This window comes from Oncorhynchus masou, chromosome 32 (genome assembly GCF_036934945.1).
Source record: "Oncorhynchus masou masou isolate Uvic2021 chromosome 32, UVic_Omas_1.1, whole genome shotgun sequence".
Classification (NCBI taxonomy): domain Eukaryota; kingdom Metazoa; phylum Chordata; class Actinopteri; order Salmoniformes; family Salmonidae; genus Oncorhynchus; species Oncorhynchus masou.
In genome coordinates, this window is record NC_088243.1 from 56,074,623 (window position 1) to 56,098,408 (window position 23,786).

At 42.2% G+C, this 23,786-nt stretch overlaps 1 protein-coding gene across 1 annotated transcript in view; it reads left to right on the forward strand.

Annotated features, from left to right (window-relative positions):
- Window positions 1-12,193: 12,193 nt before the first annotated feature.
- The window catches only part of LOC135526261 (dedicator of cytokinesis protein 2-like), a 152,075-nt gene continuing 140,482 nt past the window's right edge, over window positions 12,194-23,786 (forward strand). The window contains exons 1-8 of the mRNA XM_064954456.1: window positions 12,194-12,353; window positions 16,976-17,059; window positions 18,606-18,646; window positions 18,814-18,869; window positions 18,950-19,046; window positions 19,400-19,548; window positions 20,765-20,900; window positions 23,154-23,311. Of these exons, the coding sequence (XP_064810528.1) occupies window positions 12,311-12,353; window positions 16,976-17,059; window positions 18,606-18,646; window positions 18,814-18,869; window positions 18,950-19,046; window positions 19,400-19,548; window positions 20,765-20,900; window positions 23,154-23,311 (764 nt within the window). The 5' untranslated portion in view covers window positions 12,194-12,310. The remainder of the gene's footprint in view (window positions 12,354-16,975; window positions 17,060-18,605; window positions 18,647-18,813; window positions 18,870-18,949; window positions 19,047-19,399; window positions 19,549-20,764; window positions 20,901-23,153; window positions 23,312-23,786) is intronic.

The window sequence follows — 23,786 nt, forward strand, 5'->3', positions numbered from 1 at the left end:
CCTAGGTGTCTGGTTAGACTGGAAACTCTCCTTCCAGACTCACATTAAGCATCTCCAATCCAAAATTAAATCTAGAATTGGCTTCCTATTTCGCAACAAAGCATCCTTCACTCATGCTGCCAAACATACCCTCGTAAATCTGACTATCCTACTGATCCTTGACTTTGGCGATGTCATTTACAAAATAGCCTCCAACACTCTACTCAGCAAATTTTATGCAGTCTATCACAGTGCCGTCCGTTTTGTCACCAAAGCCCCATATACTACCCACCACTGCAACCTGTATGCTCTCGTTGGCTGGCCCTTGCTTCATACTCATCACCAAACCCACTGGCTCCAGGTCATCTATAGGTCTTTGCTAGGTAAAGCCCCGCCTTATCTCAGCTCACTGGTCACCATTGCAGCACCCACCCATAGCAAGCGCTCCAGCAGGTATATTTCACTGGTCACCCCCAAAGCCAATTCCTCCTTTGGCCGCCTCTCCTTCCAGTTATCTGCTGCCAATGACTGGAACGAATTGCAAAAATCACTGAAGCTGGAGACTCATATCTCCCTCTATAAATTTAAGCACCAGCTGTCAGAGCAGCTCACAGATCACTGCACCTGTACATAGCCCATCTGTAAATAGCCCATCCAACTACCTCATCCCCATACTGTTATTTTTTTTCTTCTCCTTTGCACCCCAGTATCTCTACTTGCACATTCATCTTCTGCACATCGATCTCTCCAGTGTTTAATTGCTAAATTGTAATTATTTCACCACTATGGCCTATTTATTGCTTTACCTCTCTTATCTTACCTCATTTGAACACACTGTGTATAGACCTTTCTATTGTGTTATTGACTGTATGTTTGTTTATTCCAAGTGTAACTCTGTGTTGTTGTTTGTGTCGCACTGCTTTGCACTGCTTGGCCAGGTCGCAGTTGTAAATGAGAACTTGTTCTCAACTGGCCTACCTGGTTAAATAAAGGTGAAATAAATTTTTTAAAATAACGTGATACGGCCAGTCAGACACACAATGGTTGCGCTCATGTAAGTTGACCCACAATGGCTGACGTCATTGACACATATTGTTAGACAGACCTATAGTAGTAAGACACAAAATGGCTACTCTCTGTGATACACATTGGATCAGTCACACCTGCGGTAGTGTACATCCTGTCTGTGGCGGATTGCAACTTTGAGGAGAATGTCTGACTTGTATATACAATTGAAGTCGGAAGTTTACATACACCTTAGCCAAATACATTTAAACTCAGTTTTTCACAATTCCTGACATTCATTCCTAGTAAAAATTGCCTGTCTTAGGTCAGTTAGGATAACTACTTTATTTTAAGAATGTGAAATGTCAGAATAATAGTAGAGAGAATGATTTATTTCAGCTTTTATTTTCTTCATCACATTCCCAGTAGGTCAGAAGTTTACATGCAATCAATTCGTATTTGGTAGCATTGCCTTTAAATTGTTTAACTTGGGTCAAATGTTTCAGGTAGGCTTCCACAAGCTGATGTCTTGAGATGTTGCTTCAATATATCCACATAATTTTACTCCCTCATGATACCATCTATTTTGTGAAGTGCACCAGTCCCTCCTGCAGCAAAGCACCCCCACAACATGATGCTGCCACCCCCATGCTGCCACCCCCATGTTCTTCGACTTGCTAGCCTCCCCCTTTTTTCTCCAAACAATAACTATCGTCATTATGGCCAAACAGTTCTATTTTTGTTTTATCAGACCAGAGGACATTTCTCCAAAAAGTATGATCTTTGTCCCCATGTGCAGTTGCAATCTGTTGTCTGGCTTTTTATGTCGGTTTTGGAGCAGTGTCTTCTTCCTTGCTGAGCGGCCTTTCAGGTTATGTCGATATATATAGGACTCATTTAACTGTGGATATAGATACTTTTGTACCGGTTTCCTTCAGCATCTTCACAAGGTCCTTTGCTGTTGTTCTGGGATTGATTTGCACTTTTCGCACCAAAGTACATTCATCTAGGAGACAGAACGCGTCTCCTTCCTGAGCGGTATGACGGCTGTGTGGTCCCATGGTGTTTATACTTGTGTATTATTGTTTGTTCAGATGAATGTGGTACCTTCAGGTATTTGCAAATTGCAATTTTTTTTCTGAGGTCTTGGCTGATTTCTTTTGATTTTCCCATGATGTCAAGCAAAGAGGCACTGAGTTTGAAGGTAGACCTTGAAATACATCCACAGTTACACCTCCAATTGACCCAAATGATGGCAATTAGCCTATCAGAAGCTTCTAAGGCCATGACATCATTTTCTGGAATTTTCCAAGCTGTTTGAAGGCACAGTCAACTTAGTGTATGTAAACTTCTGAGCCACTGGAATTGTGATACTGTGGATTATAAGTGAAATAATCTATCTGTAAACAATATTTGGAAAAATGACTTGTGTCATGCACAAAGTAGATGTCCTAACCGACTTGCCAAATCTATAGTTTGTTAAAAAGAAATTTGTGGAGTTTTTGAAAAACTAGTTTTAATGACTCCAATAAATGTAAACTTCCGACTTCAACTGTATGTTCGAATACCAATTGTTGTTGTGTCATACAGAGATGAGTTGACGTGTTATTGTTAGATAGACTTGGTCATTGTCCCAAATTACACCCTATTCCCTACACAGTGCACTACATGTGACCAGAGCCCTTTAGGAACCCTATGGGCCCTAGTCAAAAGTGGTGTACTATATATGGAATAGGGTGCCATTTGGGACTTAGACAGTATAATGAGACAGTATAATTAGTGTTTAGTATTTTGGGGGGGGGTCTTTGTATACATTGTGTCACGACACAGTGACAGGACAAGGATTTATGCTAAGTGGAAGTGACCTCACATGACCTTTTAGATGATCTACATTCCAATTCTCTTGACCTGAGTCTACAAGTGTTATTTCAGGATCATTGAAAGGTGAAAGGACTGGATGGGTTTGAATCAGTAGTTTTAAGGGAAGCAAAGGAACAATTTATCTACCTAACCATCCTGCTAAAGGAAGCCATTCTTGCATAGAAAGTTGGAATCCAGACAAAGAGTTTCAGCTGTGTTTTTTTCTCTAGAGCTGGGCCTGGAATGACTAATGAGACTTTTTCATTTTTTGACCTTTATTTATCTAGGCAATTCAGTTAACAAGTTTTTATTTACAATGGCAGCCTGGGAACAGCAGGTTAACTGCCTTGTTCAGGTGCAGAACAACAGATTTTTACCTAGTCAGCTCGGGGATTTGATCTAGCAACCTTTCGGTTACTGGCCCAATGCTCTAACCACTAGGTGACCTGCCACCCCAAAGTGCCAAGACAGTATGATTTGGTGAGATGCTTTCAATAGCAATTGAACAATTTGGTTAATGTGATCAAACACCTGTGTCTTAACAAGAGATTTGCCTGAGAACCGAGCGGTCAGGTAAGCTGTTTGGAGTGTTTATCCAACTGGATTTAAAAATAAAAAAAATGATAACCAGATGTAGTTGTTCCTGTTTCTGTTTCAGCCAAATCCCCTCTATTTCTACTGGAATAGAGACACAAACAGATCCGTCGGGTTTCACTCCATAGACAGATCATCCACTCACACTCCCTCATTCTCAGGTCCAGAGAATTGGTGACCTCTGTGCTTGCCATTGTGTTCCCAGTTACGTGCAGGTTACGTGAACACTGTGTAACAACAGCGCATGTGACTGGCTGAGTGAGTTGAAAAGTAATTTTTGGTAGCTTATTAATAAGCTTCAGAACAGATCACCTATTAAATGGGTTTTTGAACTTGGTCAAAAACAGGTCTTGATAGTAAAGGCATTTATGTATTCAGCTCCTGAGGCAGTTATGTGGTAGAATTTGACCGTTTAATAGGTTAGCGTTTTTGTTACCGGCATTAAGTATAGATCTGATGTCACCTGGTACATATGTACTCACTTGTCACTGACATTGGAATAAGAGAACGTGTAAAACTCACCGCAGTCTCAGTGGTACTCCAACTCCTGTACTGTGTCATCTCTCTCTTCTTTCCTCCTCTCTGCTCTAACGTTACTCAACTCCGTCAGACTGTATGGGAACCAAAGACTCGTTCGTGGTGCGGGTGCGCGCATGTGTGTTTAACTCATTTTCTCTTGCCTCCCCCCCTTGTTCTCTTTCTCTCTACTGTGGTTAAATATACTTTGACAATAACTTTAATAGTCTTCCACTTGCATAATAAATACAATTTATAACTTAGTTTCATACCTGTTCACAATGCATGGTAAACAAGCTGTCCTCCAATTAGGGAAACCTTTCAAAACAAGATGCCAGTTAGCATACAGATCTGAATTAGCCACAGACTTTTGTACAACTCGCCCCCCAATGCTTAGCAAGTTAATTCAATGTTAGCTCTCATGCTATCCTTCTACGTCGCTTTTCTGTCTTCCTAATATACAGCATTACACTACTTTTCACAAGAGCTCATAGAGTGTCCTTATTTGAGATTTGCCCGGGACTTTTGAGAGGACTGGAATGTTCTTTAATGGGTCATATTAAGGAGTTTCAGACAGCTGTTGTGTGTTTTTTACTGGTATTAGAATGGTATTTTTAGTCGAGAACACGCCGATTTCAGATTTGGCAGAGTTGTTCTCTCTGGAATCACTTTTTGCTGATATGGTGTTAAATCTTTTCATGTGGGTCTCTTTTTCTCTGTCTTGCATTCCCTATCAATCGTTTATTGACCTTTTCCCCTCCTCTCGTTTGCTCTATCTGTCTGTGGCTGTTGCTCTCTCTCCCCCACAACTTATTTTCTATGCCTCATTTCTCCTGCTTACATATGGGTTCACCTACAAACACACATCTCTGTCCCTTAATCTCTGTCCCTGACGACCTCTCTCCAGCCCCACCAGACCCCACACACCTGTCAGCTCCACCCTGTTTTCTCCTTGTGAGTCGCAAGGTGTCTACCTCCCCCCTGTTATCAGGTCAAGGTGATAACGTATCACAGTGCACACACACACACACACACACACACACACACACACACACACACACACACACACACACACACACACACACACACACACACACACACACACACACACACACACAAACAGTCTTGTACAGCTAACCTTGTGTGGACACACAATTCAGTCCCTTTCAAAATCCAATTTTTCCTAATCCCTCAACTTTTACCTAACCCTAACCCATACTCTTACCCTAACCCTAACCCCTAACCCAAACCTTAATCTAAAACCTAACCTTAACCCTACCCCTAAACCTAGCCCTAGCTCCTAACCCTAACCCTAAACCTAGCTCCTAATCCTAACCCTAAAACCTAACCCTTAACACAATTCTAACCCTAACACGAATTCTAACATTAACCCTAAACCCCCTAGAAATAACATTTGACCTTGTGGGAACTAACAAAATGTCCCGAGTTGTTCAAATATTAGTTGGTTTTCTATTCTTGTGGAATAGTTAAACATGTCTGCACGCGCACACACACACACACACACACACACACACACACACACACACACACACACACACACACACACACACACACACACACACACACACACACACACACACACACACACACACACACACACACACACACACACACACATGTAATCTCCTTGGTTGCATACCACAAACTTTTTTAGGCAAAAAATGTCAGCTTCCAACTTCTCTTTGTCAAAGAACATTTGAAGATCTTTCGTTAGTCAACACAGCCACTGTGCCCCAGATAAACCACATGATAAATCAGCTGCTCACTCAGCTAAATAGTGGAAACTTCTTTAAAGTGTTTTTTTTATTTATTTCACCTTTATTTAACCAGGTAGGCTAGTTGAGAACAAGTTCTCATTTGCAACTGCGACCTGGCCAAGATAAAGCAAAGCAGTTTGACACATACAACAACACAGAGTTACACATGGAATAAATAAACATGCAGTCAATAATACAGTAAAAAAAGTAGAGTTACTGGGGTGCAAAGGAGCAAGGTAAATAAATAAATACAGTATGGGGATGAGGTAGTTGGATGGGCTATTTACAGATAGGCTATGTACAGGTGTAGTGATCTGTGAGCTGCTCTGACAGCTGATGCTTGAAGTTAGTGAGGGAGATATGAGTCTCCAGCTTCAGTGATATTTGTAATTTGTTCCAGTCATTGGCTGCAGAGAACTGGAAGGAAAGGTGGCAAAAGGAAGAATTGGCTTTGAGGGTGACCAGTGAGATATACCTGCTGGAACGCGTGCTACGAGTGGGTGCTGCTATGGTGACCAGTGAGCTGAGATAAGGCAGGGCTTTACCTAGTAGAGACTTATAGATGACCTGGAGCCAGTGGGTTTGGCGACGAATATGAAGCGAGGGCCAGCCAACGAGAGCATACAGGTCGCAGTGGTGGGTAGTATATGGGGCATTGGTGAAAAAACGGATGGCACTGTGATAGACTGCATACAATTTGCTGAGTAGAGTGTTGGAGACTATTTTGTAAATGACATCATCGAAGTCGAGGATCGGTAGGATGGTCAGTTTTACGAGGGTATGTTTGGCAGCATGAGTGAAGGATGCTTTGTTGCGAAATAGGAAGCCAATTCTAGATTTAATTTTGGATTGGAGATGCTTAATGTGAGTCTGGAAGGAGAGTTTCCAGTCTAACCCGACACCTTGTAGTTGTCCACATATTCTAAGTCAGAACCGTCCAGAGTAGTGATGCTGGATGGGCGGGCAGGTGCGGGCAGCGATCGGTTGAAGAGCATGCATTTAGTTTTACTTGTATTGAAGAGCAGTTGGAGGCCACGGAAGGAGAGTTGGCATTGAAGCTCGTCTGGAGGTTAGTTAGCACAGTGTCCAAAGAAGGGCCAGAAGTATACAGAATGGTGTCGTCTACGTAGAGGTGGATCAGAGAATCACCAGCAGCAAGAGCGACATCATTGATGTATACAGAGAAGAGAGTCGGCCTGAGAATTGAACCCTGTGGCACCCCCAAAGAGACTGCCAGAGGTCCAGGCAACAGTATTTGCAACAGTATTCATAGTATTTGCACAAAACTCATGAAATAATTAACATTTCAGTTACATCTGTTATATCGGGCTCCCGGGTGGCGCAGTGGTCTAAGACAATGCATCTCAGTGCAAGAGGGGTCACTGCAGTGCCTCATTTGAATCCACGGCTGCATCACATCCAGCTGTGATTGTGCGGCGCACAATTGGCCCAGCGTCGTCCGGGTTTGACTGGGGTATGCTGTCATTGTAAATAAGAATTTGTTCTTAACTGACTCGCCTAGTTAAATAAAGGTTAAATAAAAAAAATATCTGTCTACTGAAGGCTTTATCATGCCAGACTGTAATGTTAAAGATGGGTGAGACATTCAAATGACAATCTCCTCTTTAACTGGCCACTATCTGCTTGGTGGTTGGGTGTAGTAGGCGTATAATTACACAATCAATGAATGATTATTGGGAAAGCTTTCCCTAAAACTTGACAGTAAATCTAATATTTTAGCAGTGATGCCATTTGATCAAGGAGGTGCAGGAAGTTCAGCAAGCACTTCTGAGGGATTGGGGGAACTGATTGGTCTGCAGCATAAACTGACCAGCCAGATGTTGGCTAACCAAGGAAGAAATCCAAAATGAATCAGATGACGTTACTCATTTTGAGCCAATGGCTGACTTTACTAATGACCTTTATTGTCATGTAATCTGTAATCAGGGACTGAATCGAATTTTTCAAGTCATCCATCCAACCCTGTGTGTGCGTGTGCATGAATGTGCGCATGTCTGTAGCTGTGCGTCTTCCTATTTGGTAAAATACCATATAAGGCTAGGTACTGTATATGTAAAAGCTGTATGGATTAACTTTAAAATATGAGTTTTACAGTAGTTCCCGGCCCTCGCCTGTTTACTCCAGACTATACAGTGAGGTATATACATCCAGACCTCACAACAGGATGAAACAACGCAGAGTGTCCTTACGGGAGAGAAGAATGGTATGGAACATCCTTGCTAAACATGTGGATCCATACAGTTGAAGTCGGAAATGTACATACACTTAGGTTGGAGTCATTAAGATTATTTCACTTATAATTCACTGTATCACATTTCCAGTGGGTCAGAAGTTTACATACACTAAGTTGACTGTGCCTTTAAACAGCTTGGACAATTACAGAAAATGATGTCAGGGCTTTAGAAGCTTCTGATAGGCTAATTGACATCATTTGAGTCAATTGGAGGTGTACCTATGGATGAATTTCAAGGTCTACCTTCAAACTCAGTGCCTCTTTGCTTGACATCATGGGAAAATCAAAAGAAATCAGCCAAGACCTCAGAAAAAAAATTGTAGACCTCCACAACTCTGGTTCATCCTTGGGAGCAATTTTCAAACGCCTGAAGGTACCACGTTCATCTGTACAAACAATAATACGCAAGTATAAACACCATGGGACCACGCAGCCGTCATACCACTCAGGAAGGAGACGCGTTCTGTCTCTTAGAGATAAATGTACTTTGGTGCGAAAAGTGCAAATCAATCCCAGAACAACAGCAAAGGACCTTGTGAAGATGCTGGAGGAAACAGGTACAAAAGTAACTATATCCACAGTTAAACAAGTCCGATATCGACATAACCTGAAATGCCGCTCAGCAAGGAAGAAGACACTGCTTCAAAACCATCATAAAAAAAGCCAAAGCCAGGTTTGCAACTGCACATGGGGACAAAGATCGTACCTTTTGGAGAAATGTCCTCTGGTCTGATGAAACAAAAATAGAACTGTTTGGCCATAATGACCACTGTTATGTTTGGAGGAAAAAGGAGGAGGCTTGCAACCCGAAGAACACCATTCCAACCGTGAAGCACGGGGGTGGCAGCATCATGTTGTGGGGGTGCTTTGCTACAGGAGGGACTGGTGCACTTCACAAAATAGATGGCATCATGAGGGAGGAAAATTATGTGGATATATTGAAGAAACATCTCAAGACATCAGTCAGGAAGTTAAAGCTTGGTCGCAAATGGGTCTTCCAAATGGACAATGAGCAAAATGGCTTAAGGACAACAAAGTCAAGGTATTGGAGTGGCCATCACAAAGCCCTGACCTCAATCCTATAGAAAGTTTGTGGGCAGAACTGAAAAAGCGTGTGCAAGCATGGATGCCTACACACCTGACTCAGTTACAACAGCTCTGTCAGGAGGAATGGGCCAAAATTCACCCAGCTTATTGTGGGAAGCTTGTGGAAGGCTACCCAAAACGTTTGCCCCAAGTTAAACTATTTAAGGCAATGCTACCAAATACTAATTGAGTCTATGTAAACTTCTGACTCACTGGGAATGTGATGAAAGAAATAAAAACTGAAATAAATCATTCTCTCAACTATTATTCTGACATTTCACATTCTTAAAATAAAGTGGTGATCCTAACTGTGTCACGTTCTGACCTTAGTTCCTTTGTGATGTCTTTGTTTTAGTATGGTCAGGGCGTGAGTTGGGTGGGCAGTCTATGTTCTTTTTTCTATGATTTGGTATTTCTGTGTTTGGCCTGGTATGGTGCTCAATCAGAGGCAGCTGTCAAATCGTTGTCCCTGATTGAGAACCATACTTAGGCAGCCTGTTTTCACCCTTGAGTTATGGGTGATTATTTTTCTGTTTAGTGTGGTTTGCACCTGACGGAGCTGTTTCGGTTGTGCTTTTTTGTTTCTCTGTTTGATAGTGTTCCGTTGAAATAAATAACATGAACACGTACCACGCTGCGCTTTGGTCCTCACCTTCTTCCACCGACGACCATTACATACTGACCTAAGACAGGGAGTGTTTACTTGGATTAAATGTCAGGATTTGTGAAAAACTGAGTTGAAATGTACTTGGCTAAGGTGTATGTAAACTTCTGACTTCAACTGTATATACATTGTGACACACTATTCCCAGACTGTGAGACACGATGACAAAAATATTCATACAGTATGCAACACACACTGAACAAAAAGGTTTGAATGCACAGATCGTTTTTTTTTGTGGGGCGTTTGAGTTGCGTATTTAGGGTTGCAGGGGACATTGATTTGTTTAATTGAGTGGGATGGACGAATTATGAATCCATTATAATTTATAAATTAATGTGCGTTAATGTGTTTGTGTGTAGTACTGGGGCTGTTTTCCAGCAGCTCTGCAAACATGCACACAAACACACTTTCAAAACAGGATAAATATGTTATCATTCATATTCAGTTTCATTGTGGTTTCCTGTCTCTCAGTTTGAAAGAAAAGCTCTTTGGCAGTGGTTTAAAGTACCTAAGTAAAAAAAAATTCAAGTACTATTTATATTTTTTACAACTTGTACTTTTACTCCACTACATTCCTAAAGAACATACATACTTTTTACCTCCATAGCTTTTCCCGGATACCCAGAAGTATTCGTTAAATTTCGAATGCTCAGGCAGAACAGCACAATCGTTCCAATTCACGCACCTATCAATATAACGTGTTGTCGTCCCGACTTCCTCACTAAACACAAATACTGCGTTTGTAAATTATTTCTGAGTGTTGGAGAGTGCCCCTGTCTGTCTGTAAAAATAAATTACAAAAATGTCATTGTGCCATCCAGCTGGTTTGTTAAATATAAGGAATTTTACTTTTACTTTGTACTTTTACTCAAGTATGACAATTGAGTACTTTTTTTCCATCACTTTACTTAAGTACATTTAAAACCAGAAACTTTTAGAATTTTACGGAAGTCATATTTTATTGGGTGACTTTCACTTTTACTTGAGTCATTTTCTATTAAGGTATCTTTACTTTTACTCAAGTATGACAATTGAGTACCCCCCCCCCCCACCGCTGGTCTTCTGATATAGCATCTCTCCATTCTGTTCCCACAGGATCATGTAAGTAATGGACCATGGATGCATGCTGTGGCGAACCGAGCATGCTGTGGACTGTGCATGAGAGAGGTCACTTGAATGAAATCGGGTATGTTATACAGAAATCAATTTGACCTTATTTGGATAGTTTTATCTCATAGGCAATCGATTATTATGTTATCAAGTCAAATTTGGAAAAATAAAAGTTCATCATTTATGTGTGGGTTTGCTCAGTTCTCATGTTTCTAAAAAGTGAACACTTGCTTGTAGTGTGCAACTACTGTATATAGTTATGACCTCTTGTAAAATGTAATGTATACTACCCTCATGTGGATAAGTGAGGCAACTACACGCTACACATCAATTTAACGGTCCCATCACTCATAATGAGAGATTGGTGTTGCAGTAGTAAGCTACATCTAGCCTCCTATTGCCTATTGAAACCGTGCAGCGGAACAGAATTGTTAGCTCCCAGATGGTTTACCAAGATTAGGCTACATCCACAGTGGGAGTGGACTGGCACAAGCTGTTTTAGATGCAGGGCTGGCTGCATCACTCTGTCTGGTCACTCCATCACACACGCAAAGGAGCAGAAAGAGGAGAGAGAAGAGGAGCTTGTGTTTTTTAGGAGCACTGCCCAAGCAGGAGCTGAAACATGTTGCCAAGTATCTGTTGTGTTTTATATCGAACCATAGTAGGCCTATGGATTTTTTTAATATTTCAGATAAGCTGCCAACAAGTTAGTAAGATCATTTGCCACTTTAGACTAAACTATTGCCTTACATAGTACACTCACGCTGCCCATTGAACACTCATTGAGAACAGGTTCATCGTTCGGACTACACAAAGGGGGCTATCTAGAACCTAAAAGTTCCCTATAGGAGAACCCTTTGAAGAACCCTTTTTGGTTCCAGATAGAACCCTCTACACAACGGGCAAAAAGAGTTCTACCTGGAAACAACAGGTTCTACCTGGAATCAAAAAGGGTTCTACCTGGAACTAAAAAGGGTTCTCCTGTAGGGACAGCCGAATAACCTTTTGGAACCCTTTTTAGTTCCAGGTAGAACCCTTTTTAGTTCCAGGTAGAACCCTTTTTGATTCCAGGTAGAACCTTTGTTGTTTCCAGGTAGACCCTTTTTGCCCGTTGTGTAGAGGGTTCTATCTGGAACCAAAAAGGGTTCTCCTGTAGGGACAGCCGAATAACCTTTTGGAACCCTTTTTTCTAAGAGTGAGGTCACATAGAGAGCTACAGTTAGTGAACAGGCCTCTACATTAACAACTACTGAGACGGTTATCCCATGACAGATGTGAAGAGAGCAAGAGAAGAGAACATGAAGAGGAAGGAAGGAGAGGGGGAGGAGTTATCTGCTTTCATATACAGACCAACAAAAAAAAAACGCAGAAGTGAGAGGTAGAGCGGAGAACGTATCTCAGACACCCAAAGAAAGAGAAAGAGTATAAGGGAGAGAGGTGGCGAGAGAGAAAAGAAAGGCAGTCATGGCTCCTTGGATGACGACCACAACGGAGCGATATGGCGTCGGTGAGTAACCCACACGCATCTGTGCAGTCTTAAGTGTGTATGTGTGTATGTGATTGTGTGTGTTTGCTTGCTTGCTTGCAGAGGGTGATCTCCGATCGCCCTCACTTCCTCCTTGACAGGAAGTGGGCAGACCTCAGGTAACTGACTCTAACACGCTGACTGTCTGCACAGACATGATAGAGAGAGATGAGGTAGAGATCACTGATAGACCTCCATGTTCAGAGAAACAAAATGGGTGCTTAGTGTGCTTCAGGGGCTGCATCAGACAGTGACTCTGTGACATGACCGTTAGGAATCACTTGACACACATGATAGCATGGCAGGCTCAACCCTGGCATGTTTCCTAATCAGAAAGACTGATTCTATCACTGTCACTTTTCATAAACATATTGATCTTCAGATCAGGGTTTGTATTTGTTGCAGTAGTTCTACAATGCATTAGAACAGTGATGGGCCCCACGGGCTGCACGCACCCCCCTTTTGTTTAGGAACTCAGTCGGGGTCTCAACTTACTGTTGAGAGTTAGAATAGTAGACAACTGCTGATGCACAACCAAATGTTTTTAATTTCACCTTGCGTATTCTACTATTCTAACTCTCAACAGTAAATTGAGCACCCGAATGAGTTTTTTAAAGTTTTTTTAAATGTGTTAGTTCGTCTAAACGTGTAGAAATCATGGTCAAATTACAGACTGAAGCAACCCATTGATTTTGTTAGTCAAACATTTCTCTCCACCCCATGCCAAATTTTAGTAGAATTGCATGAAGTGAGTTATAAAATTGCAAAATCTTCTCTCTGCCTAGGGCTGTCATGGTAACCTTACCGTCAGTCATGAGTCATGACCTGCAGTCCAATTCCCGGTGACCATTGTTCAAGGTAATCCCATCCCAACCTGCGTAAATTAATGGAGTTGATGGGTAGCCTACCAAATTTGCTAAAGGCCCTCGCTAATGGCCTGGTACTCAGCACTCTATTGTCCCTCTAATCACTCTCCAAACACTTCCTGATTGAATTTGAACAATCTGAATGATGAGTACAAATTGTGATGGGAGTAATAGGTCCTGTTCCGAAATGGACACGCGAAAGCGCCGGACCCAATATGTATAAATAAACAGTTTTAACTCGTTCTGAAAGTACCTAAAGGACAACCAGACCCGTCACCTTATTGACCCGGTCTGACCCGAGTGAGGGAAGCAGCAGAAAAGCCAATTGTTTTGCTACTTTGGAGCTATGGGGAAAAGGGAGGGAGAGAGAGAGGCACAGAGCGACAAGCTGTAGGCTATGGGGAGGTGGAGTCTGTGCAGTGTGTGTGTGTGAATGTATGTGTAAGACAGAGCCCTGGAGCAGGCACAGTGGGAGAGACTGCAACTGCTGTTAACTCATGCCAGACTAACTTCTTGCTAGTTATTTATTACTCCATCCGATTACATAGTACCTGTCTTGACTGTGTCACACTGAGAGAAACTAGCTAACTGCATTGCTGCGCTTCTCACCATCCTACAGTTAACCTACACGTAGCAACATCTCCATTCAGATTATAGCCTAAATAGCAGCTTTTGGTCGTTGCAGCCTTTCTTTCACATTTCTATTTTAATTCTGTCATCTTCCATAACTTGCTTGGTATACAAGATCACTCTTAGAAAATAGGATTCCAAAAGGGTTCTTCGGCTGTCCCCATAGGAGAACCCTTTCTGGTTCCAGGTAGAACCCTTTCTGCTTCCAGGTAGAACCCTTTCTGGTTCCAGGTAGAACCCTTTCTGGTTCCAAGTAGAACTCTTTTTGATTCCAGGTAGAACTCTTTTTGGTTCCATGTAGAATCCTCTCTGGCAAGGGTTCTACATGGACCTCAAAAGGGTTCTACCTGGAACCAAAAGGGGTTCTTCAAAAGGGTTATCCTATTGGGATAGCTGAAAAACCCTTTTAAGTTCGAGATAGCACCTGTTTTTCTAAGAGTGCAGAGCAGAAATGCAATGGTCTCACTCTCCGCTGGAAACACAAGGGTCAGAGTGCCTGCCTTTCTCGCCACGTTTTCCAAACCATCAGTATAAAGTCACACCATGCAGTTCATATGTTTACATTTGTCCTAAGACATTCCCAGGTTTATAGTTCTATCACAACCAAATAAATAATTCATGTTATTTTGATGGTGTAGGCTATATTAAATGGATTTATTCATTGCACCAGCAAGCGTGTATGCGTGGAAAGCCTGGAGAGGCTAAACATGTTTAGGTTCATTAACAGTCAATTACCGTGAGACCGGCAGCATTTGCATGCCAATTACCAGCTGGCAAAATGTCATGACTGCCACAGCCCTATAGTCTCCGTCCCAATGGCGAAACGTGTAGAATTGCAGCAAACTTGCTTTAAGACTGCAACATTTTCTCTACATCTCAGGGCAAGGTGTGTAGAATTGCAGGAAATGAATTCTAAAATTGATAAATCTTCTTTCGTGTTCGATTGAAAACACAGGAAGCGTAGAAGGGTGGAAGTAACATGAGTTTTCTGGCTGTCACAAATAGAGCAGTGGTACAGTGGGCGTGAGTTGGTTTCCATTTCTAGCATAATGTGTACACAGACCTGTAAAACACCAGAACAACGGAAGACAGTGTACAACCACATTATTACTGATGGACAAGAACGTTTTTTGAGGGGCGGTATAACTATCGCTATTTGACATGTTAAAGAAGGCAGACAATTCTTGACATAGTCGTACAAACATATATCCTCTTTTCTTTTTGTAATCTGAACAAGCATGTATACACTGAGTATACCAAACATTAGGAACACCTTAAATATTGAGTGTAAAACAGGTTCGTTGCGGATGTTGCTTCAAAGCCTAACACAACGAAGTGGACAGAGCTTTTTTTCTAAGGTGATGATTCATTCAAAACACCCATATGTATTTTAGAGCTTGTGCCTACTACACGTGGCAGAAAAAAAACATAAAACAAAACCGACTAAAGATGCCTTTCGTACATAATTGGTATACTCCCAAATTAAACACGTTTGAGTAATCGCCTTTGAGTGTGGGCTGTATTATTATGCAAACTGGATGGACTGGTTACTTTATGCTACACTCCAAAATGTCTACCCACAAGTCTGGGAGTGAACATATAGCCCTAGGTGATGCTGTTGATTCATTGATTGTGAAGGGCGGCTTACAGTTAGCCTACAATTATAGTGAATTTGTATTTGCAATAGGGAATGTGCATAATTAACTGGGTGACACATCTCGATGGGGCAGAGGGGCTGTCAACAGTTTAGTGAAATGTGTTTTGTTTGCAAAAATATGCCGCTATCGATGTTCCCTGAACAGATTTCACTTGGTTTCCCAAACTAAACACTGGGTAGCTACAGGAACAGGGTTGGAGAGCCCATGGCAGTTTGGGTGGGATATCACCTGTCGCGCATCTGGGCCCCGGCCCCACTACAGATTCTGGGACACACCGTGTGACGATGACAGACACCTCTGGAACTTTCCTCGCTGTGTGTGTGTGTGTGTTTGTGTGTGTTTATCTGCACATGTGTGTATATGTATGGATATGTTAGTATGAGAGAGAGCGTTTGTTTGTCACTTACAGCATATATTTGTGTCTGTGTGTGTAGCAGTGCAGACAGACACCTCTGGAACTTTCCTCGCTGTGTGTGTGTGTTTATCTGCACATGTGTGGATATGTATGGATATGTTAGTATGAGAGAGAGAGCGTTTGTTTGTCAGTTACACTATGCAGTATATATTTGTGTCTCTGTGTATAGCAGTGCAGACAGATATCTGCCAGCAGGGTGCCCCTAGGAGGGCAGGAGAAGGACGGAGAGGGTATGAGGGCGAGGGGAGGTACTGTAAGATAGATCAACTACGAAATGTGCAGGTAGAACTGGAGTCTATCAAATAAAATTACTTGCATAATTTTGAATCCACTTTTTTACGTATCCACTGACTATCTTCCTAATATTGAGTTGCACTCTCCCTTTTGCCCTCAGAACAGCCACAATTTGTCAGGGCATGGACTCTACAAAATTTCAAAAGTGTTCCACGGGGATGCTTCCGTGTGGAATCCAACGTTTCCCACAGTTGTGTCAAGTTGGCTGGATGTCCTTTGAGTGTTGGACCATTCTTCATACTCACAGGGAACTGTTGAGCGTGAAAACCTCTGCAGCGTTGCAGGTCTTGGCATTTACTACCAGGCCCCGCTCGAAGGCACTGAAGTCTTTTATCTTGCCCATTCACTCCCTGAATGGCACACATACACAATCCATGTCTCAGTTGTCTCAAGGCTTCAAAATCCTTCTTTAACCTGTAATCCCCTTCCTCTACACAGATTGAAGTGGATTTAACAAGTGACATCAATAAGGGATCATAGCTTTCACCTGGATTCGCCTGGTCAGTCTGTCAGGGGAAGAGCAGGCGTTCTTAATGTTTTGTACAGTCAGCGTATACGCTGGTTCCCCAACAATCAAAACAAAAATCGAACATACCCTCCCTCCCTCCCCCGAACAAGGAACGTTGATTGTTTTTGTTGGGTTTAAAGTGTGGCAAACAAAAGCTAATGGTTCGTTTCGGTTCAGTTTCTTCTCTCTTACTGGTGTGACATTCATTGGCCATCTCTCTGTTTCTCCCCTAGTAACATGGAATTTCATTGGCCGTGGGGTGAAGCAACTGTCTCTGGAGGTTGGGGACACAGTCCACATCCAGGAGACCTGCGATGGTGAGGGAGCTGACTGGGAATGTTGTGGTTTGACTGGGAATAATGTGTGTGTCTGGATGTCATTATTTAAGCTGATTACTACTAAGACAGTTTTACAGTGTGTGTAGGTGTGTGTGCTGTGACTGGATGTGATATGTGTATGTGCTGTGACTGGATGTGATATGTGTATGTGCTGTGACTGGATCTGATATGTGTATGTCCTGTGACTGGATGTGATATGTGTATGTGCTGTGACTGGATGTGATATGTGTATGTGCTGTGACTGGATGTGATATGTGTATGTCCTGTGACTGGATGTGATATGTGTATGTCCTGTGACTGGATGTGATATGTGTATGTCCTGTGACTGGATGCGATATGTGTATGTTCTGTAACTTGATGTGATATGTGTATGTCCTGTGACTGGATGTGATATGTGTATGTCCTGTGACTGGATGTGATATGTGTATGTCCTGTGACTGGATCTGATATGTGTATGTCCTGTGACTGGATCTGATATGTGTATGTCCTGTGACTGGATGTGATATGTGTATGTCCTGTGACTGGATGTGATATGTGTATGTGCTGTGACTGGATGTGATATGTGTATGTGCTGTGACTGGATGTGATATGTGTATGTCCTCTGAATAGATGTGATATGTGTATGTCCTGTGACTGGATGTGATATGTGTATGTCCTCTGACTGGATGTGATATGTGTATGTCCTGTGACTGGATGTGATATGTGTATGTCCTGTGACTGGATGTGATATGTGTATGTCCTGTGACTGGACGTGATATGTGTATGTGCTGTGACTGGATGTGATATGTGTATGTCCTGTGACTGGATGTGATATGTGTATGTCCTGTGACTTGATGTGATATGTGTATGTGCTGTGACTGGATGTGATATGTGTATGTCCTGTGACTTGATGTGATATGTGTATGTCCTCTGACTGGATGTGATATGTGTATGTGCTGTGACTGGATGTGATATGTGTATGTCCTGTGACTTGATGTGATATGTGTATGTGCTGTGACTGGATGTGATATGTGTATGTCCTGTGACTTGATGTGATATGTGTATGTGCTGTGACTGGATGTGATATGTGTATGTCCTGTGACTTGATCTGATATGTGTATGTCCTCTGACTGGATGTGATATGTGTATGTCCTGTGACTGGATGTGATATGTGTATGTCCTGTGACTGGATGTGATATGTGTATGTCCTGTGACTGGATGTGATATGTGTATGTCCTGTGACTTGATCTGATATGTGTATGTCCTCTGACTGGATGTGATATGTGTATGTCCTGTGACTGGATGTGATATGTGTATGTCCTGTGACTGGATGTGATATGTGTATGTCCTGTGACTGGATGTGATATGTGTATGTGCTGTGACTTGATGTGATATGTGTATGTCCTGTGACTGGATGTGATATGTGTATGTCCTGTGACTGGATGTGATATGTGTATGTGCTGTGACTGGATGTGATATGTGTATGTCCTGTGACTGGATGTGATATGTGTATGTCCTGTGACTGCCCTTTGTTCCCTGGTTGCAGGCTGGTATAAAGGCTACCTAGTCAGGAACAAGGATCGACAGGTAAGACAACACCTGGACAGGTTAAGACAGGGTAGATGCGTTGGGTGAAAGTGCATGTTATTTTGGTGAGGAAGTGAGCAAATAGGATTTCTATGTACTCTCTCCCTCACTCTTTACGTCTGTCCTTTCTCCCGCTTTCTACCTCTCTTCCCCCCATACATTCACAGGGAGCATTCCCGGCCAGCATAGTGCAGCTGAGGAAGGTCATCATTGAAAAGCAAGGGTGAGTGGTTTGTGTGTGTGTGTGTGTGTGTGTGTGTGTGTGTGTGTGCGTGTCAGTAATATGTGGTTTTAATTCCACAGGGACCAGGAGGTGGTGTTGTCAGCAGAGATGCCCCTAGTGAAGGAGGTGACCACCACTCTGAGGGAGTGGGGAAGCATCTGGAAACAACTCTATGTGGTAAACACCTCAACACTCTTTGTGTGTGTGTGTGTGAGCATGTACATGTACAGATGAAGGATCTTAATTTGAGCCAGTTTGCTCCAGTAGGAAAATAATCAGCAACAGGAAATTTAAATTATTCTGACATTAGTTTGACATAGTCTGACATTTTGAAGTGGAAATTACAAACTTTAGAAGCTGTTTTAAACCTTGAATACACTACACGTTTGCATTTCCTGTTGTGCAGGAAAATATGCAGTAACAAAAGTGATCAAATTAAGATCCCACATCTGTACGTCTGTTTGTGTGTGTGTGTATGTGTGTGTCTGTGTGCATGATGTGTGTGTGATACTATTTGTCTTTCTGTGTAGACCAATAAGAAGAAGCGTGTGGTGCAGGTCCAACGGCTGATGTGGGATCTGATGGAATGGCGTTCCCAGCTCCTGTCTGGCACGCTGCCTAGCGACGAGTTCAAGGAGCTCAAACAGAAAGTCACCTCCAAAATTGACTATGGCAACAAGTATGGCCCATAGACTCTAACAGAACTACACTCTTAGAATGAGTGGTGACTCGAGAAACCCTGGAGTTCCTCAAGGAACCATTACTATTCAATGGATAATATTTTCACCTTCGGTTACTTGAGGGGGTTCTTGGAAGAACATTTAATGGTTCATTGTAGCAATGGGTTCCTCTGGAGTGGAGGCATGGCTTAGCAGGGGCATGGCTTTAAGATATAGATTTTTTTGGCCACCCGTTAGAGTAAATGTCATTCCTGTTCATCTGTTCTGTTGTATTGTCATCACATGTTAAAAGGTTTAACACTGACAGTTGTGTAGCTTCAGTCAGGGCGGTTACACGCACACAGTAATGCAATTATTGTTTACAGTCAGATTAAAATAATATTTTGATGAAATAATTGACATGCTTTGCAAGAAGAACGATTTCCCTAATAATTCTGTTTACATGGACACATCTGAAATCAGGCTACCTGATTGGCACTCTGATAAATGCAGAAAAATTGCCAATCAAAATAAACGCCCTACCACAGCGGACATATTATTTTTGCAGAGCGTATTTGATTCTGAGTTCGGACATATGAAGTTTGTATTTGAAAACGACTTCTAAGAAGCGTACATTCAGTTGTTCCCGGGACACACTTCACTCACACTAAAGAGGGAGGCTCGCTCGGCTGGTGCTAGCACACGGTCAAATACACAGCTGGAACACCGCTTAAGATGTCTACATGTTAAACACTTGAAAGATTGCTCCGAAAACCAGTGGTTTTAATCGGCATATGATTACTTTGGTTTTGACCTTAATGCCGATTAAGATAAGCAGAGTATGGCGTTTACACGACTGTTACCCTCATTGACTGTGACTGTGGAAGCCATACTTCCAATTAACCATGCCTCCAATCTGATAGGCAGTCACCTCTACAATATATTATTAAAAAGGTTCATAACTGAACCCCTTCCATCACAGAAAGGTTTTTCTGAGGGGTTCCTCAAGGAATCTTTCTCAACTGGAAAAGTTCCGCCTGTGTGGCAACCCAAAAGGTTATTTCAGGCACCTTTACTTCTAAGAGTGCACATTATCACTAAAATAGATTATTCTCATTTGGGAAAGATTCCATCTCTGCATCTGTCTGAGAGATAAAACATTTCTCTTTCACCATCTGCTCCTTCTCCTCCTTCCTCCTCCTCCTCCTTCTTCTTCCTCCTCCCTGTCCCCTCCAGGATCTTGGAGTTGGACCTGGTGGTGCGGGATGTGAACGGGAACATGCTGGACCCAGACAACGCCAGCGTGATCAGCCTGTTCAGAGCCCACCAAGACGCCACCACCAAGATCAACGAACGCATCAAAGAGGAACAGGTCAGGTTTGAACAAGCCTATCAGAATGGTCAATCTCAGCGCTGTAGGTTCACGGGGCTGTTATTCATATTTTTGCTATTTTCACAACTGGAATTATGGGCGCAGTAGCTGGTGGTGTGTTTTGATGAATAAACAAATTGTTGGTGAGTTGAGGCTTGGACCCTCACTGGGCAATCAGAACATGCCCCATGGCTAAGCATTGTCAGGTAGTCTATTATAGCCTCGTTCGTTAAATAGCCTGCACCATATTTACTAAATATGATGAATATATTTGCAGTCCGCATTGTTCTAATTTCACTGCTTCAATATGAAAATACATGTCTTAAACATAGTCTATAGTATTTGCACTGATGTAGAGGCTAAGTCTACTGTAAATTGCAGTCTGGACATGCCAAACGTGGTCAATAAGCATGAAGATTAAATTCACTGCACTTTTGATAAGGCCTAAAAAGACTGATCATTCTAATCAAATTGTAATAAAAACAAAAACAACTACTTGTTTTAAATAGGCTACAGATGTAAGATCTCATTTTGAGCCAGTTTGCTTACAGCAGGAAAATAACCCTGAAGCAACTAGAAATGTCAATTATTATGTGGATTATGATTCATGGACATTTGTGTAGGGGTTGATACATTTTTCGTAAAGGCAAATCAAGTCTGACATTTCAAAGTAGAAATGACAAGCTTCAGAAGCATTTTTAAACCTCAAATACACTACAAGTTTTATATTTCCTGAATTGCAACAGGGTGATCAAATTAAGATCCTACATCTGCATGTCTGTTAAACAGTTACAGGCACCATAATTGGAATTAAATGGAATATGGACTATGGAATTTATGGAGAGTTTTACGCAGATCCAAACTTTTCACAGGAGATAGATAAAGAACCAATATAAAGAGAAAGGGGGCATGTCCACTCACCTTTACACTGCTCGTAAATGTAATGTTTATAAACAGTTTACGGATCGTATTTGCACTTCTCCAGATTGCATTGCATTCGAGCCATGACATGGGCAGTGAATATTTGGTTATTAATCAAATTAAACAAAAAAACAGTCCATATTGTTTTTAAACCAACAACAATATTTCTAAGTAGGATCGGGTCAGAAACATGATATCATAAATCGCTTCTCCCGTTCCATGGCACTGTGGGGCCTAAATGTCTTTACGCATAACATTCGCACGTCTATACAAAATTCTAGGCTCCTATCAATTGTATCGTTGTCAATGTGCAAGGCTGATTCTAAAAAAATCTGGAGGATGACTGAATAGGAGCGCGAGTCTTCGGTAATCGGACAAGGGGCACTCATCGAACATGGGGATGAATAACCTACCTGAACAATCGAAATGAAGTATACAGGTATGTGAATTGTGAATAAGGGAAAAGTATGAGGGCAAAAACCTCTAAAATATTTCAAAACATTCTCAGTAGACCATTACTCATAGACTACTTGGGTAATTGTTTTTATTTTCTATTTGACCTTTTAATGGACATGGATAAAAAAGACACACCTCCTGTATGCGATGTCGCTAAACCAGCATTGATTAAGGGGAGGGTAGGCTACGCTTGGTTTTTAATCAAATTAAATACAATGGGGGGGAACCAATCGTGTTTTATGGTTCTAAATATGATATTCACCTGCACAAAAGGCACATCTCTATTCCATTGGCATTGTGCATCATGGCTGGATAGGTTGCGCTTCCGCTCTCAAATCCATGCCATTATCAACTGGGCTACGGTTAAATCCTGCTTTTTGTGGATCTTAAAACTTCCGATTAGCGCTGCATAAAATGGTGGCTTGCGCATGTTTTTAAGGACACCCCTCAAATATTGCCACCCCTCCCACCTCAGCAAAAGGGAGCTGACGCTAGACAGGTAAATTGCCAAACCTGGCGTTAGAGCTGGAAAATGCCAGTGCACCCGTTTTTACATTACGAAATTGCAAACTAACGTGCATTTGACAACTGCGCCTCCTTAGCCATAGCCGAAAATAGAGCCCAGAGAGTAAGAGAGAAAGAAAGACCGAGAATAAGGGAAAGTGGGGTCAGGGTTGAAGAGGTGGAGTTACAGAGATGGGGAGAAAAGTGTGGATGGAGTAAGATTGAGAGAGTTGAGAAAGTAGCGATAAAGAGAATACAAAGAAGACATTAGTCAGACACCATATATGATATCCAAGAGTGTAGGCATAGTCAACAAGCCCCTTACATTTAAGTATCTCTCTCACCCTCTCTCTCTTTCGCTCTCTTCTATAGTCCAACGTTCAGACGGGCCACTCGGTAATCTCGGCCCGGATCCAGTCCTCTCCCACTCACAGCCTCTATGTCTTCGTCCGGAACTTCGTCTGTCGGATCGGAGAAGATTCTGAACTCTTCATGTCCTTATACGACCCCAACAAACAGACCATCATCAGGTCTCTATCTAAACATCCCTCTATCCAGTTCTCTTTTTACATCCATCTTGTGATTCAGTCATCCTTCCTCCCTCTGCCTCTTTATTTCTCTCTCCTCACTCTCTTCCTCCTCTTACCCCACTTTCCATATGTTTTAATTCCTGTGCTGTGCTGTGCTGTGCTGTGCTGTGCTGTGCTGTGCTGTACTGTGCTGTACTGTGCTGTGCTGTACTGTGCTGTACTGTAGCGTAGCACTTGTCATAGAATGGTGCACATAGAAAGGCAGAGTTTGACTGACACCAGTGATGATGATGGATACCTGCCTCTCTCATTCTCACTACTTTTCTCTTCCTCTCCTGCTCTTATTCCCATGTCACCCTGCAGTCTTATGTACTGTACATACTATTTCATTATGAACATAGTAAAGCAGAACATAGAGGAGCAGAGCTTGACTAACAGCTAATGGCGATAGCTGGCGATAGCTGTCTATCACTGT